An 18,283-nucleotide genomic window follows, 5' to 3' on the forward strand; every position below is an offset into this window, starting at 1 on the left:
TATATTAGTAAATGAATAAAGTGCATTATTGTTTCATTATAATGGTATATTTTTATGAATTGATCTTTAAACTCAATACTTATGAGATTCGTATTAGTTTAGGATTAAATACTTGGGAATGTTGAGGCAATTTGCAAAATCACCTAAGTGATCATAATGATAGAATCGACCCATTTGTCAAACAAAGTGAATATTAGGGTTTACACTCTCTCTAATGAAACATAAACTATTGGCAATGGACTTTAATTGTACTTGAAATCTAATTTGTAAAATATATTTATATATTGTATTACTATTTTATGAAAAATGTTTGCAAAAAATTTTAATCTCGGGGTCTATCTAAATAGAGAATTTGGCATTGCATTTCACAGTCAAGGAAGAAATCCTTCCATATGGGCAGTGTTTTGATGATTATAGGACGAGAGGTTAAGTGAAAGAGACTATTACAAGGTTGATTACCTAATGGGCTTTGTCCTATGTAAGCCCATTATCCTTGGGTCTTCATAATGTGGTTGAATCTAAGAATCATTTATGTGTAAATGTTGATCCCAAATTGAGCCTAAGCTAATTGAGTCATGGGTTTATTGCCCCTGAATAGTGAATTCAGCCTAACCTCTGTGAGACCTTTATGGGTCAACACCATGCAATATTTAGCCCTAAAGTGGCCATGCAACACCTTGTGACATGAAGCATTGAGGAAATGAGCATAAGGGCCATTACTAATATGATTAGTTAACTGAATAAGTGATCACATGACAACTTTGTCATGCGATTTGGGTTGAAAATGGGCATGGATCTAGGTATAGAGCATTCATTCTCTTAGGAAGAGAGTTGTTATCAATTAAAGGTAAAGTCCTAATCCAAATTTGATTTGAATTAGCTCCTAATTAGGTTAGGAAAGTGCTCTATATAAGGGACCAATTCTCTCAACTTCTCCATTTGCTTCTTAGAAGCCCTAATTCGACCCAACTATGATAAGGGATGATTTTCATATGTACTTTACGGTGTTTTTGCAAGAAAAAGATTAGAAGAATCAGGTTCACATACCCACTTCAGTCCAAGCAAGTTGGAGACTAGTTTTTGCTAAAATGGTGTTAATAAATCGACGTTACGTACACATTATGCCATGTTCAGTTAGAGGTCGATTTTGGGACTAATATTGGGCATGAATTACCACTCTAGGAGCTACATATTGTGGACTACTAATTATATATATAATTAGTTTTTAATTTAGTTTCAAATCTAGTCTAGTCTAGTGTAAGATCAATCTCAAAATTTTAGATTTTAAAATTACCAGAAAATTGGATCACAAGTGGGGTTAAAATTTTAAACAAAAAAATTGGCCTACCACTAAACTTAAGCCCCATTTGGTTCATGGGAATCAGAATGGGCTATTCCGATTCTAACTGTTTGGTTGGATGGAATAAAAATCTCATTCCCATTCCTACTAGAATGACATTTCCCCATTTGAGAGAATGGTCATTCCCTGCCCCTCCCTAGGGAATGAAATCCCATTAAGACAAGAGAATTTAGAATATTTAAAACCTTCCATTGTTACAGTTATGGGAGTTCTTCTAGATGACAAGAGTTAAATGCAACCAAATTGGAGGAAAATCACCTTTAGTAATCGCAAGAAAAGAGATCAAGAACATGGAAAAAAGTTTATGTATGTGTACATTAATAAGAACTTTGTTACGAGATGGATCGACTAAAATCTTTATATGGACTAATGTATGTGTACATTAATTGGATGTCATTTCATTCAAATTGTAAATGATCAACAAAGAACTTTGACAATCCCAAGAAAGCATGGATGAACACTAGGAAAAATGCTGAATGAAAATGAAGCTAGAGGCAATGAAGGACCCCCTCTTTCCAAGTTGGGCCTCTAGTTTCGATCAAATATCTATACCACCCCTTTGTGGTTAAATATTTAATTAAACAAATCAATTGTATTTTTTGTGGTCGATTGTTTTTACCACCCCTCAAGTTTATTTAATAACCCCTTTAACCCCAGAGCTATAGAGGTTTGTTGATTGAAGAAATGTAAATTAAGACAAAATAGGTAGTTACCAAAGTACCTCAGACAATAGAAGCATTAATTTTGCTTTTAAATTATATAAATTTATAATTGGTAAAAGTGCCTTCATCTATAAACAGTAAATTAATGCGCATTTACCATCTCAAAGTTGATTTTATTTTATTTTTTGAACCTCATTTCAACTTTAAATTTCCACTGCAAAAAAAGCTTATTCTTTTAATAAGTATAAACTGTACAGAAGGGTAGATCTTTTAAATGTTTCAAACAGCAAGAGGTGAAATATATTTACAAACAAACCTAAGACTTAAGAGCAATCTTTGGGGTCGTTTAATAAATAGTTGAAGTGGCTAAACTTAATGACTTTTCGCTTTATTGGCTAAACAGTTGAAGTACTTTCATTCTAGACAAATTTAGAGATGGATTCTAATGCTGATCGGTTCAATATGCAAGGAGAAAACTGAAATCTCGTGCTAAGATCACAACTACAAGATCACCCGCGGGCACAGGGGAAGAGATTCTAACGATCAAGTTAGCATGGGGGCTAGAGATGAGGATGAGCTGAAGAGTTCAAAAATTGAGCAGAGGTGCAATGTGAGATGAGATGACCAAAAAGCAAGAGAGTAGAGAGAATAGGAGTGTGTAGAGAGAGTTATACCTTTAGGGGGCTCACTTATTATAGGGGAGAGAATCATCACATATGAGAATAATGGATATCATAACTATTTCCTAGGTTGGTCTGCTTCCTCCACTCGTAACAGTCAAGATGTGCCCACATGGTCTACCGTATGTTTGGTTTAAAGGAAAAAGTAGGGAAAAGTAGAAAAAGGAAAAAAAAAAAAAATTAGAAATCTTGTACAGGTTTCCTTACATTTCTCTTCCTTTCCCTATTCTTTCCTTCAAACCAAACATAACATAAGTGAATTGGCATCAATGGCCCACAGGCAATTGAGAACATTTTTGAGAATGCCAAATTACCATAGAGCGGGGTAAAATAATAATTGCTCTCTATTTCTTTTTAACCATAAACATTAATATGGGCGTGAATTGGTGAACATGTCCACCCTAAAAAACACTCTAACAGCATACTCTGTTGAACCCCCAACAGCCAAAGTTAACTCATGGCCCACCCGATCAGGTCGGCTTACATGTGACGATCAAGTGGTGAAAATTGTCCAAATTGCCCTCTAAGGTGAGACAAGTGGCATTTTCCAAATGGCGCAGGTGGTATGGTCGAATCAAATTCAAAACAAAACTCTCGTGCATGAGGATGTGAATTTGAGTATGAAGGCAACCCACCTACTAAAAAAATGCCTAAAACTTCAGATAGTTTGGATCAATGTTGGGTGATTTTTTTAATTTTCAGCCCAGGATTAGAATTCATAGGCCCAAAGTACAGTTGGGGTAAATGCCAGCTCAGAATTAATGCCAATTCACAGATGGGCATTGATTTATAGAATGGGGGTTTTGAAAATTTTGAATATTTATAGATCTACACTAGAATTCAGAAATCTGCATTAGGTCTATCCTTAATTTTCTGAATATTTTTATCAGCCCTATTCCCTATATGGTTAAACATTTATAAGGTATATTAGTTATACCTCCTTTGTGGTCTAATATTTTTACCACCCATCAAGACAAATGTAAAGATCAAGTGCACTTGACCGAAGTACATATGATAGAAGCATTAATTTTTCTTTTAAAATATATAATTTTTAATTGGAAAAAGTATCTTCATTAACGCTAATGCAGTTTTACTCAAGATTTGATTTTATGTTATTTTTTAATCTCTTTTTAGTAGGGATGGCAACAGAGTGGGTTTTAGGGAGGGTATTGTAAATTCTAGACCCTACTCACCTTCTTAGATTTCCTGGATCATACCCTTCCCAAAACTCATAGTTGGTTGGATTTTCAAAATCCAAATCCTTACTGCACATGAAAATGCAAAACCCTCTCTACCCTTACCCTCTCTGTATTTAAGGGTGAAGTGGATTGTATTGACAGGGGTCTAGAACCTGCATCTAATTTCTTATTATTTGTTGTTATATGTGAGCAATAAACAGGTAAAATAGCTTGAACAAAGATCAAAATTTTCAATTATTTGATTGAATAGGTAAAAACACATAAAATATCAACCATCCTCATGGTTTTCAAAACCGGACTGGACGGTCAGACCAAAAAAACTGGGAACCGATCAGGTGACCGGTTTTGTTTTACCCCAAAACTGTTATTTCGCCAAAAACCATTGATTTGGTTAGCAAACTGCTGATCCAGGCGATCAAACCGTTTGAACTATCCAACAGTTTTGGCCTTTTTTTGTCAAAATAGACCATTCGTTCGATTCAAATGATCAAACCATTCAACCTAAGAACCGAACCCCTGACTGGTTCGTTATATAATTCGATTTTAAAAACCTTAATTATCCTCCACATAAAATTCAAATTATTATTACATTTAACACTTGTCACGTAAGTTCATTTACCTTCCAATAATACGCATGTCACATAGGATTGATTTGGTTGAGTTTAAATTAATATCATACCTTATCCGTACCTGTGAAATTCCAAAACCTGCCCCCACCCCTAAATCCATTTTTTTAAAGGAAGGCGGGTAAGGACAGGTACCGCATAGGATAGAAACTGCCATCCCATTTTTCAACTTTTAAATCCCACCTTTATCGTCATGGCAGGAAAATTTGTTCCTTCAAGAAGTATAAATGAAGGTATAATTGTTGATGATGCATATATGTATATATATATATATATATAAATTGTACAGAAAGGTGGATCTTTGAAATGTGTCAAATGCATGTCTCATTACTTTCCATCATTAAAATCGAGGCATGCTAGTAGAGGGATGATGGGAGTAACTCAAATTCAATCCGCAAGAGGAAGCCAACCCAACATGGTTTTCAAAATCGGATTGGATCGGACGTCGGTCCGGAAAATTTAGGAATCGGTCACCTGATTGCTTCTCAAAATTGTTGGTTTTGATCAGCAAACTGTTGAATCAACCGGTTAATCATTCGAACCGTCTAAATTATTTGAACGGTTTTGACTGTTTTTCAATTTTTTTTTAATTTTTATTTTTTATCAAAATAGACCGGTCATTTGAATCAAACGGTCAGACCGTTCAAACCAATAACGGACCCCTGACCGGTTCAATCACTAGTTCGATTTTAAAAACCATGAAACCCAAGAAATATCTTAGCGACCCTTGATAACAGTTGAAGTGGATAAACTTTTAATGACTTCTTGATTTTATCTTTGGGTGAATAGTTATTGAGGGGGCTGTGAGCTCCTTATTAGCTAAAAAAACTCTCAAATATTTTATCGTTTGATTATTTTATCTAATAAAAAAAGCAGCTCAAGAATGGCCCCTTGGTAACCTTTTTATTTATCCAAAAACCCTAGCATGAGTTATTTACCCAAAGAAATAAAAGGATTCCCCACCTAGGTTTCTTTTTGGGTAAATGGTTTTCACCTACGTTAACATTTTACACCATCAATTTAATGCCCATTGCTGACACACTAGTACAACCATTTTTCAATCATGACGGAGACCCTTCAGATCAGGAATTGAACCTAAGAAGCTGAGAATATGAGAAGGGAGAATTGCTTTATCTTGCGCCATTCATGGCTTTTATACAATTGATTGCTTAAAGTTCAAAAAGGTCTCAGGATTGCCTTTTATTGACACCAAGAAAATGAGCATCATCAATTTTCCTAGAATGGCAGAGATACCCTTTACTCCCAAAGATAATGGAAATTAATAAAAGGGCTTGTATGTTGTTGTTAGTGATACTTAGCCCCTTATTTTGAACTTTTATGACCCTCTTTTTTATTGTATCTCCAAAATCTAAATTTATGAGACAATTTTGTCTTTTCCTTTGTTGCATCCAATTTTTAGATTGTGTTTGGACCGATATAAAATGTCATTGGTGTAAAAGTACACCGATGACATTTTACATCGAATCATTAATAAAATAATCATTTGAATTTCCAAAATTATATTAAGAAAGTGGAGTTTTATATCAATTTTATCGATGTAATATTTATATTGATAATCGATATAAAACTTTGCTTTAATGAATATTTATATCGATTTATGACGTAAAACTCTACTCAATCCAAATGCAAGCAAAACTGAATTAGAGTGGAGATTTATGTTAATCATGATTATGCACTTCTTCCAAATGCCAACAAAATTGAACCGGTGTAGATACTTACATCGATGACATTTACATCAGTTTCAAACACGACCTTATAAAACTATTTTGCCCTCTTTCAACTCTGCTCCATCTCTCTCCTAACAAATGAAAAGAAAAAAAATGAAAGAAAATGGAAATAGCTACACGGTAAAATAAAGGGCAAAATAGTCTCATAAAAAATCAAAAACAAAAATTTAGGGACCCTAAAGTACAGGGGCAGTCTTTTTATTTTAACCACCCACCACCAACCCAAAAAAAAATCCTCTCTCTCTCTCTCAAAAAGTTTATTAAATTTGGGAAAAGAGAATCACGGTTGATAGCAGTTCCACCCTCCAACAACATACCGAGTCCGGATCTCCTGCACTCAAAATGGTGTGGGTACGCCGGGTGCACTTTCAATCAGAAATGAACATGTTTGGAGTTCACATGGGCACCCCGTTCCCCGTGTGTGGAGGAATACCAAACAGTAAAACTTTCGTTTAACTAATATTTTTATTTTTAAAACTTAAAAAGAAGTTAAAGTGAAAAAATAGAGCAAACTCAAGTCTTTTAGGCTCTAAACAAAAACGCCATGAAAGTGTAGTGATATCCACCATTGTCTCTCTCTATTCGATTTACTACTATTTCACAAAAGGTTTCTTTAAAAACTTCAACTTTGTTGGTCGCAAATTCTCGCTCAAGGCTCTGTTATATATTGGGAACAGATTTACTTGTAACACAACAACAAACTCAGTAGATCTGAGTGGGGACAAATAACATTCTAAAGACAATGTCTTTAAGCACACCTCAAAACTTCACCTCCAAGTTTCCATGACCCCATATTTCCAACAACAGAGTTGCTACAATTGTAATCAAGGAGGAGAATGGTCAAACTCTCCATCTACTAGCAGTATAAGAAATATAAATGAAGAAAATAATGTGATTGTAAGATTTCAAATGTTTCAGAATGTGCTCTGCAACTATAGCCGAGAATCGAATTTTTGTTGCTGAGATGTTGGGTCCTCTATATCAACACCATACCATGATAATGAAGGATTCAATTTTCATTTTACTTTCCCTTGGTGTTGATAATCCTGTAAAGAGGTATGTTGTCTTTCGTGTTTGCTTGGAGGAAGGATGATGAAATCATCATCATATATATGGAATCCATCTAAGCACCACCATTTCCCATAGGCCTGAACTTTAGTTCTGGATTCTAAAAGAACCTAGGTTTCATTAGAAAATGAAGAAGAATGGGGAGGAAACTGTTGGAATTGTTCCGAGTCCTTCAAACATCGGGAGATCTCATCCCAGGCCAGCGGCCCTTGTCCTCCATGTCTGAGAATACTTCAGAGAACCTCTTGTAGTTCTATCCTAATTCCTACCCAAGAAGGTCTCCTGCAATGGTGGATAGCACCTTGGTTTAATGGAGTTTGGTCTGAAAGAACTCCCTCTCATTTTTTCACTTTTTCCTTTTTAATCAATTTTAAAAATAAAATATTATAATTTAACAAAAATTTTACCATCTGCCCTATAAATGAGGTACTCGTGACGTGTTTATTTCTTATTGGAAATACATCGCTGCCCACACCATTTGGGGTGCAGGAGATCTGGATTCCAACGAGTTTTGATCTGCGCCCCACAACATCCCATGTATTGGGAACATCTCGGATGATGACATTATTGATTCTGATACTATCATCCGAAAATGTTTCCAATACACGGCGGGATGTTATGTACGACGTTGTGGGGTGCGGATGTGAACTCCAACATACCTGTCACAAATCTCTTTGATTTCCGGTATGTGAAATTTACATGGTCAACAACCTAATTCTTGTGAACTTGAGCGGATATGATGGGCCTGAGAGATGTATCAAGTCCGGTCCAGAGCTTACAAGGTTTTAACAATTAACATCCAGCCAGGCACAAGGATGCTCTGCCCAAGAAAGTGAGGCAGATAAAAGCAAGCTCATTTCCTGGATTGCTTGTGAAACTAAGCAAATCCGTGTTGTCCGACGTGAACCAGAATAGACGGTTGAACCGGTCACTGGAGACCCAGTGGCCTTTTTGCTATTTGGGTCCCAGTTAATTGGCGTTTTTCACTGTCAAAACGAGCTTATCCTTCAATTAAACCAGTAAAACCATGATCAGGCTCTCTGTCCAGCCCGAGAACTTAGACTAATTCATGGACAGTAGGCTGTGTTTAGTTGCAAAGTGAATTTATTTGCACTGCTGCAAAATCATAGTAGTAAAAATGATTTCGATGCAAATTATGATTTATTTTTATTTTAAATTTACCTTATTTTGATTGATTGCCGTACAAATTAATGAAGATAAGACCTGAATAGATTTAAACCAAACGTTGTATTTCATTTGCACTCCATGCATTTTGTACTGGTGGATATAAGAAAACAGTGAAAACTCTTTCTACAACAAACATTAATGGCCAACAATTGATGCATGGACAGTAGGCTGTCAAAAACTTATGAACAAGGTAGTGTTTTTTTTTTTTTTTTTTGAGCTAATTTTACCAACTGAGAAATTTGTAGAAATAAGCCTGAACCGAATTTAAACCACGTAGAATAAATCGAGTCAGATCCAAGGAAACCGGGTCGACTGATTGGGCCAAGAATTGGGACGCCTAGACTGTTCTTCCTACCCCACTGATCACTGTGCTTCCAACAGACACCACCAATGGTAGATAATCCAAAGTAAGGTAATGTTAAAAAGAAATAGAGATGAAGCCCAAAGCCTCTCCAACGTTTGAATGAGAAATATATTAAAGAATATAGCATATGGAATCCTATTTCAATGCTTCACCACCTTTGTCCAAAAGAAATACTACTCCCAATGCGCTTCATTGGTCTCTCTGTCTCTTTCTCTGTTTCAAAGTTCTCCTCATTTCCCCACTTTCAGAGAGAACTGTAGTCTGTAGAGAAGGGCTTCTGCATTTTCAGTTTCTACAGGAGAAACACCAACCAGCTGATCATCTTCATGGTTATGGTCATGGGAATGTTTGCTTGGAATTTGGCGTCAAGGTTGGATGGTAGTGAACTTCCACGAACAGCAGCAGAGGGGCCGCCTCTGGTTGTAAGGTCAAGCCGCTCAGCTCATGGGTCGATCCAGACGATGATAGTGATTCTGGCCGTGATCACGATAGTCGGTGTTGTGGCAGGGATCGTCGCTAGAATTTGTGGGGGACGTCATTTCGGCAGAAATGGCGAACATGACATAGAAGGGTGGGTGGAGAGGAAATGTAGAAGCTGTATCGACGGCGGAGTCCCGGCAGCACCGCCACCGGAGAACTCAAAGCCAGCGGCGGAAGAAGCAAAGAAGTGAGGATATAACAGATAAGAAGGTGACTTTGGAAGTATGAACTGGTTTTGCTTAGAAGCAAAGCGGCCCAGCAGGGTTGAAGCAAGCATGAAACCACAGCCCACAGACGATTCGTGGTGTTTTAAGTTTTAAATGCAGTTTAGTATGAACTGGTTTTGCTTAGAAGCAAAGCGGCCCAGCAGGGTTGAAGCAAGCATGAAGCCACAGCCCACAGACGATTCATGGTGTTTTAAGTTTTAAATGCAGTTTGTCTGTAATCGTGTGACCTGTAATCTTTCTGTGCTAGCTCTCTTCAGATTTGTAATACTGTGACTGAAGCCATCTCTTTCTTTTCTGTATTTCCATTAAGAAAGAAATTCTGATGTTCCTCCAGCAGCTATTGAGGCAAAGTGGTAGCGTAGATCCCACAGTATATGGGATCTTGTGATCCCATTAGATTGTTGTCTTACTACAAATCCATAATACAAAGTTACAAACTACTTGTAGACCATTCACAGAATTCTGTCTTAAGGGACCGTTTGTTTACAGTTAAGTGACTTGTTGCTTTGTCTTTTTAGTGGATAATTCATTATGTAGGGATGTTGTAACTTGTAAGCTCTTTGTTTAAATTAATTAAGACTCCGACCAGAACGCTCACTGGGTCATGGTTCTGTTAATGGACTACCGGGTGGTTAATCCATTCAAACCGTGAAAACTGTTATTTATCAAGAACCCAAAAAGGTCATGGGCCTTCCGGTCACCGGTTCAATCATCTGGGCCGGTCTGAGTCTTACAACATTGGCTTTAATGACTGAACCTGATCCAGTTAACATTTGACACAATGACACATTGTTTGCGACTCGGGCCCTTGGGCTACGTTATATAATTCAAAATTTGACAAAAGCTCAACCTGATCCAGCCCAAGTTGGACCCCTATCTGATTGTAAGACAAATCCGTAATACAAAAACGTTACAAATTTGTTGAGATGGAATTCTGTTTTGAGGAATTGTTTGTTTACAGCTGAATGCCTTATTGCTCTGTCTTGTCAGTAGCGGATAAATCATTATATAAGGATGTTGTAAACTTTTTTAAGTTTTAATCAATGTTGTAAGACTCAGACCAGAATGTTCACTGGGTCATGGTTTTGTCAGTGAACCGGGTATTTAATCAATTAAAACCGTGAGAACTGCCATTTACCTAGAACAAGAAGAGGTCATGGGTCATTCAATCACTGGTTTAATCATCTGGTCCATTCAGGGTCTAACAAGATTGGCCTCAATGGCTGAATAACATTTTATGGTATCGATGTTGTATAGAGTGCAAGACGGGTTGGATCAAGTTAGCATTCAGGCTTGGGCCTTGGAGCCTGGTTTATTTAAATTTTGACAAAAGTTCAACCCGATTTTTCCCAAGTTGCACCCCTAATGTTGTAAGACTCAAACTGGACTAAAAACTTGAATGCACCACAGTCATCGTGTCAGTAGGAGGTCCAAATTGTTAAAAAAAAAAATGAAAACTATGACTTAACCGGGACCAAAAAGGCCACTGGTTCCCAATTTTCACGGTCCGACCCAGTGTTACAGCATTGGTCTAAAAGATAAAGTTAGAATCAATTCAGCCATTTCAGCTGACAGCTGTTACCAAACGGGCCCTAACTCTTAGGTGGGGCCACTTGAATAATAAACGAGTCACACCGATTTGTACAGGCGTGCAGGGAGCCAGAGACAGTACATTGTCGTTGACTGTTTGTCGTTGTGTTCAAGTTGAGTTTGAGGGTTTCTTCGAGTTTCAGAATTGATGGTGATGGACTGACTGACTAATAAACCCTAGCCCCAGGAGGTGTGTTTGGTTGCAATAGTAACTGTACTCCGGGTAATGTTTAGTGCGACTCCGAATCTCGCTTTCAATACTTTTAACTACTTTCACCGTAACGGTCAAATAACAGTGGCAGGCTACCGGCGATGAACGATGGATGGTACATAACATCAATTGATCAAAACAACACTTTCCAAAAGGCCGTTATTACGACTGTCCTCCGTTAATGGGCCCACTCTTACACGCGGTAGTTCTCTGACGTCAGATTGGGTTCTACTTAACACGCGTGCTCCACCTTGTAGTGTCACGTGTTTCACCAGACTCTAGTCAGTTCCCCCTGTGTGGGCCCTTGTACTGAGTTGGATCTTTTTGCTTTATCTGATCTGCTATACAGCTATACTTTCCGTTCAGCGTTTCTCTCTTTATTAGGCTCCGTTTGGTACGCGGCAGAGTATTGAAAAACAATGGAATATTTCTAAAAGATTCTATTCTCCTGCGTTTATTTACGAGAAGGGAAAAAAATCATGAGATGTAGCACATATGGGAATTGTCCTTCTAAGTCAGACTTTCATTCTCATTTACTAAGTAATGTGGGATTTGGGGAAATACTCAATGGTTGCATTAACTTTTTAGTGTTGTTCAAAGTCTCACATTTTTCAAGAATAGTAATGAAAGCCTTGCCTTTATCTATAAAGGAATAGGTAAATCAAGCTAAATCAAGCATAGCAATTAAATGAAGCTCATGCCTCATTTTTTTTGTGCCATAGGCCTAAAACTTAACCAAACCTAAGGATGGTAATGGGATGGGTTAAGGGAGGGTTTTGTAAATTATATACGCTACTCACCTCCCTAAATTTTCCAACCTATACCCACCCCAAAAGCCATAGAAGGTTGGATTTTGAGAAGCCAAACTCTCCCTGCACATAAAAATGGAAAACCCTCCTTGACCCTACCCTCCCCACATTTAAGGGTAAAGTAGGTTGGGTTTATAACCCACATCTAGTTTACTATTATTTCTTGTTATATATAAGAAATAAATAAGTAAAATAGCATGGACATACAACAAAATTTCCAATTATTTGATTAAGATATGTAAAAAACACAAACTATCAATTATCTATCACATAAAATTCAAAATATTATTAAATTCAACACCTAATATATAAATTTCATATGCTTTCTAATAATATTTGAGTTGGGGAGGGTCGGGTTTAGCCTAATATCAAATCCTATTTGTACTCATACAAGATGTAGAATCTCAAAACCTGTCCCCACCTCAAAATTCATCCTTCAAGCATAAAAAAAAAAAAAAAAAAAAAAAATCAGACCCATCAAGACAGGTAAGGGCAAGTACCCACCAAGTAAGGTAGAAATCATCATTCCTAACTGAGCCCAATTTAACTTCGGATTGTGTAAATTTTTACATATATTACATGTTATTTAATTAAAATTGAATTATTAAATTTTTATTATTTGATGTCATGGACCCAAAGTCATTACTCATTAAGCTTGAAAAGCCCATACGCGCCTGGTCCGAGCCCTTATAAGGCTAGGCTTGGGCTTCCAATTTAGGCCCAAGGTGTAGGCCAGCCCAAGCCTAGGCCTAGATTAAAGACCTTATCATTGGTGCTAAATCTAGCCTAGCCTGGCCCATGATCACCCCTATTCTTTGATCTAGAGAAAAAAAAAAAAAACGGCAGCCACAACTTTAAAGTGATTACTAGGTTTTTGTATTTTCAAATGGTTTTGAAAATTTGATGACACAATTGTTTATAATAGACAAAAGATGTTTGTAATGTAAATATGTAATTACTTATGTTACTATATGTCTTTCTTTTATATGGATTTTTTTGGTAAAGATTTTATATGGAGTATATCCTTAGTTTGAACTTTGAATGAAATTGCTAAGTTTGTCAACAGTTTGGATTTGAAGGCTATATTCTGTAAATCTTTTAGTTTTGGATACTAGAATAAATACACCACTAAGCTAGAAGTAGGAAAAAAGATAATCTTTTACCCACAAATCAAATATTGGAAAAGGAATGTTCCCATTATTTTTCCATGCATGACTAAACAATGGAAAGTGAAAATTCACACTTTCTCATTCCATCCCATTCTTTCCCAACCCACCCAAATCTTTCCACAAACCAAAAAAAGTAGGCTTAGTTTCTTTGCATTGCAAATTTCTTTTGTATTCATGTAAATGAATGAGAATGCAAATAGGCGGAGAGTAAATTTTATTGACCCTATGTGCTTTGATGATAACAAACTCATGAAAGTACTAACAATGTAGAAAAATAAGTGTGTAACTACAACAAATCCTCGGTTGAACTTAAGAGACTTATTGAAGCAAATATTAATCCAAAACACAAAGGGGCAAATATTCAAATAATGAAAACTACTCTTCAATCCAAGAAATCAAGAAGATATGCTACCATGACAACATGAGAAAGAAAAAGAAAAAAAAAAAACACATCAAGTTCTAAATGGTTTCCATGTGTTTTATTTACTTAGGACTTGTTGTTATCATTTGAAAGATGCATAGGATTGGGCTTAACTGTAACTAATCTCAGCATTACTAAGACCTTAGAGACTAATGGTTAAATTAATTTTAAGCGGTTAGGCTTTTCTCAAACTTCATCTAAGATAAATTTTGAAATTTCTAAGTACAGATGCCTAAGGAATTGATTTCCTAACTCTAGGTGTTACTGGCTAAAGTTTTCTAAGGTTTTCCATATCCTATAGTCAACTACCTATAACAATCAAGACTGGAGACATTAACTAGTCGACTGCCAATGGCAACCAAGACTAGTGTCACTAAGTAGTCGACTACCTATGGATCAATAGTTGACTACTTGTGACAATTGAGCCCGGTGTCACATTGGCCCGTGCTAGTAGTCAACTAAAGAAAAAGGGGTATATGACCATCCCTGACAGCCAAGAACTTAAGTGCATCAAAGTAGTCAACTACTAGAGAGAAAAGATTCTCTCTTACAAGTAGTAGTTGATTACGTAAGACTATCAATCGACTGCCTACTCCTAATAAGGTTGAAGCAATCGACTACTTCATGAAGAAAGAAGCTTTTTCTTACCATTTGAAGACTTAGTAGCTCTTTTTTCTTCATGTGAGCCTTTAGTATTGTTGGAAACAAGCTCTAAACATTTCAAGAATGGATTAATCACTTCCCAATGGATCTAAAATAGTCATATGCTTTCTAAGCATTATCATTACTATAAACACGTGTTTGAGATGAAAATCTCAAGGAGGTGTGAAATTTTCTAGAGTGGAAAGTTCATAGAGAGCAATTGAAGAGATTCTAAGCTTAAAAGAGTTTTCATCCTTATAGAAAATCTTTCAAATGTTTTGTACTTCAAGCTCCATTTGGAAGGAGTACAAATACAAATATGTAGAGTGCAAAATCTTGTATTTTGTATTATTTTATATCTATTTGTTTTGTACATATTTGTATTTGTACTCCTTCCAAATTGAGCCTCATTGATTATCTCCAATAGTCATTTAATCTCTTCTTGTGTAGTGCCTCATTATTGTTTGCGCATTCACTTACATTCAACTGTTTTGTACTTCTTGTGTAGAGGCATTTTATACTGTGCTTTCATTGTTTATATTTGTATTTGTATTTGGGTGTTCTATGACTTAACACCATAATGATTACGATAGCACCTATAAATCTATTTAGGAAAGGTCTTATTTGCACCCATGAAGTCCAACTATTGTAAAGGGCTTGTTGGTGGTTGGCACTTGGGATCCAACACCAATTTATCAACCCAATCAAATTAGGTCAGGTTAGTTTTTTTCTATTTATCTCACTAGTTATGGCTGGAGTGAACAATTCATATAAGAGCTTATGGTTCCATTTTCTCCCAATCCCAATTATTAACTCAAATACCTTATTTGGCCCACCATGAGTAGGCACTGAGGCCTATAATTTCAAAACTCTTCCAACCCCAACAGTCTCTTTGGCATGCCTTCATTTAGCAAGTTTATGTTCTTAAGGTTGTGTTTGGTTGCAATGTAAATAAATTTGCACTGATGCAAAACCATGGCAGTGCAAATGATTTGAGTGTAAATTCTGATTTATTTTTGTTTCAAATTTCAGCTTATTTTGCTTGCTTACAATACAAATGAAGTAAATTAAGACATGAAGCAGAATAAAGTAAAATCCAAAACAAAATTAAACAAGAATTTGCATTTTTTACATTTGCCCTCCCATGCATTGGAACTAGTGAAAATAAAATTGCACTACAACCAAACACAGCCTAAGTCTCAGTTTGAAAATAGTATAAATACAAATATGAACAATATAAATACATACAAAATAATACAAAATACAAGGTTTTTTACTTTACATAACTGCATTTCTACTCCTTCCAAACTGAGCCTAAGATATTTGGCTTTCATACTCCTAACCCACAAATTTTTGGGCTCAATGCAAATCTTCCATCAATTTAGCTAGAAGAGCATGACTGAAAGTAGGAGTTTTAAAACCATTTTAACCATTAACTTTACTTTTGCAAACAATATCCCAAATTATCTAATGAAATTTTTTTATGTTGTTCTTTGGTATTAAAAAAAAAAAAAAAACTTTCTATATTGTTTAACCATAAAAGAAATAAGGTATTGTATTTTTTTTTTATGAAAGAAGACATTGTGGAAGTTGGGATTGTCACAGTGACTACTATTAATAAAGTTTCCTTTCCAGCTAATGACAAGAATTTCCCCTACCAGCTATTAGTTTTACTCTCAACCATCTCTTTGAGGATAGTTTTACTCCCAGCTATTAGTTTGCAATGTAACTTATGGTTTATATTTCTCAGCTTCTACCTTGTTTTGTCTGTTTGTAATTAAGATTTAAGTTGCAGTTGTCAATGGATCAAGTCTGATTCGGGCGACAGAGGGACCAATCTCAAATGGATTATTAATCCGATTGTATAAAATAAAACCCAAACCTGCAAACCAATTATTTATCGAAATAGTCAGGTTTAAGTCTAACGTGATTATACTTATCTACTTGGTACATTGCTACATATGACAATAGCAACTTACTTATGGTAATACAACTTTAATAAAGAGGGCAGTAAATAATAAACTGTTTATGCGGTTATGCCTCAATTTGGGAAGAGTGCAAATATAAATATGTTCATTGTATATAATAATAGCTTTGCATGTTTGTGTTTGTGCTCTTCTTAAATTGAATCTATCTATTGATATCAGTGTTTTTCAAAACTGGATCGGATCGGATGGTTGAACAGGAAAAACTGAGAATCAGTCATCTAACTTGTTTTGTTTCACTTTAAAACTAATTTTTGGCTAAAAACCATTGATTTGGTCAGCAAATCGCTGACCCAGGTGATCTATCCATCAAGTGATCAAACCATCAACCTGGACAATGGTTTTTGACTATTTTTTTGTTTTTTATGTTTTTGTCAAAATGGGTTGTCCATTCGGTTCGAATTTTCGAACCATTCAACCCGAGAACCCGGCTCCATAATGATTCCTTGTCCAATCTAATTTTAAAAACCTTGATTGATACAATAAGTGCTTTTTACCAAAATTATCTAAACTACTGTCAAACAAATATACCCTTTTAAACATAAAATATAACAAAAATTACTAATTAAAAAATAACAGACTTTATATGTTATTAACTATATAATCAATTCGGAACAACAAGACTGATCCCAACCCAATTATTAATCGGAACACAAACAAAAGAACCAGAACCAACATAACTGGTTCAGTTCTATTGATAGGCCTGATTAATTTATAGATAACTCTATATTAAGTAAAAATAAAACTTTATGCAAAATTAAAGTAGAATTTGCACTTTTTTTTTTGCACTCCCATGCATTTATAATAGTCCAAATAAATTTCACTGCAAAATAAAATGAATGAAGCCTAATAAGTAATGACAACCACCATTGTTTTACGCATTTCCGTTTGGCCCTTTTCTGGTTCAACTTTAATCGCAGCTGGGAGGGCTTTAGCTTGTTGCTTTAATTGAGATGCTTTTAAGAAACAACTTGAAAAAACTACAAGAGGAGACCACGTAGCTGAACAAGTCTGTTTAGGTTGTTTGATCTTTCACCGGACCAAGTGCCCATCTGGAGGGAATTCATGCAGCGGCTTCTGGCTTTGAATGGTGGCCCCACACAAATAGTCTAGAAGTTATTTTTGATGAAAAATCTAAAAAGTACAAACACGTTTTAATTCAGCTTTTAAGGCAGTGTTTGGCATCGATGCCATTTTCTAAGAAAACGGTGCCACGTAGGTGCCACATTAGAAAAAACGGTGTTTTAGAAAAACAGCCACTTGTTTGGTACAATTTTTCTAGAAAAACGTTATTCTAGACCATGCCTTGGAAATCGGGAATGTGTGGTATAAAGAAATGCCAAATTCAATATTTTCCAAAAAACAACTTGTTGCTGCCGGTGGTGTAATGATGTAGCATCAATGTGACATCATCTTGGATGTTGGATAATATAGACTAATACTGAAAACAGTTTTACAGCACTAGTTCCAAACAAAACCAATGTTGTTTTCCTAGAAAACAACTTATGTGGCAGCGACCGTTTCCAAACAAAAAATAAGCACCGTTTTCTGACAAAACAGTGCTTACAACTCAAACATACATTAACATAGACATGGTTTAAAATGTCTGTAATTTCCCTAATATTTCCACAATATATTTCCATATCCATGGGTAACGACACAAAATTTTATTGGAACCGACATTTCCCCAATGAACACTACTAGAACTATATGGAGTACAATAGATAGTTTTCACAACATATTTTCATTTCCACTTCCATGGGTAGTGACATGAAATTTTATTAGAATCGACAAACTCCCTAGTGAACACTGCCAATACTATGTGGAGTACAAAAGATAGTATTATAACATAAG

At 35.8% G+C, this 18,283-nt stretch overlaps 1 protein-coding gene across 1 annotated transcript; it reads left to right on the forward strand.

Moving 5' to 3' along the window:
- The first annotated feature begins 9,233 nt into the window (after nt 1-9,233).
- LOC148872432 (fission regulator-like protein) lies at nt 9,234-9,566 on the forward strand. Its single transcript, XM_088970124.1, has one exon. The coding sequence runs from the start codon at nt 9,234-9,236 to the stop codon at nt 9,564-9,566; it is 333 nt and encodes a 110-aa protein (XP_088826250.1).
- Nucleotides 9,567-18,283: the final 8,717 nt, after the last annotated feature.

The sequence above is a fragment of the Nelumbo lutea genome, chromosome 2, assembly GCF_056320005.1.
Source record: "Nelumbo lutea isolate HS-2025 chromosome 2, American lotus-T2T, whole genome shotgun sequence".
Classification (NCBI taxonomy): Eukaryota; Viridiplantae; Streptophyta; class Magnoliopsida; order Proteales; family Nelumbonaceae; genus Nelumbo; species Nelumbo lutea.

Bases quoted from the DNA above. Each gene is read 5' to 3' on its own strand.
- LOC148872432 (XM_088970124.1), top strand. From the start codon at position 9,234: ATGGGAATGTTTGCTTGGAATTTGGCGTCAAGGTTGGATGGTAGTGAA.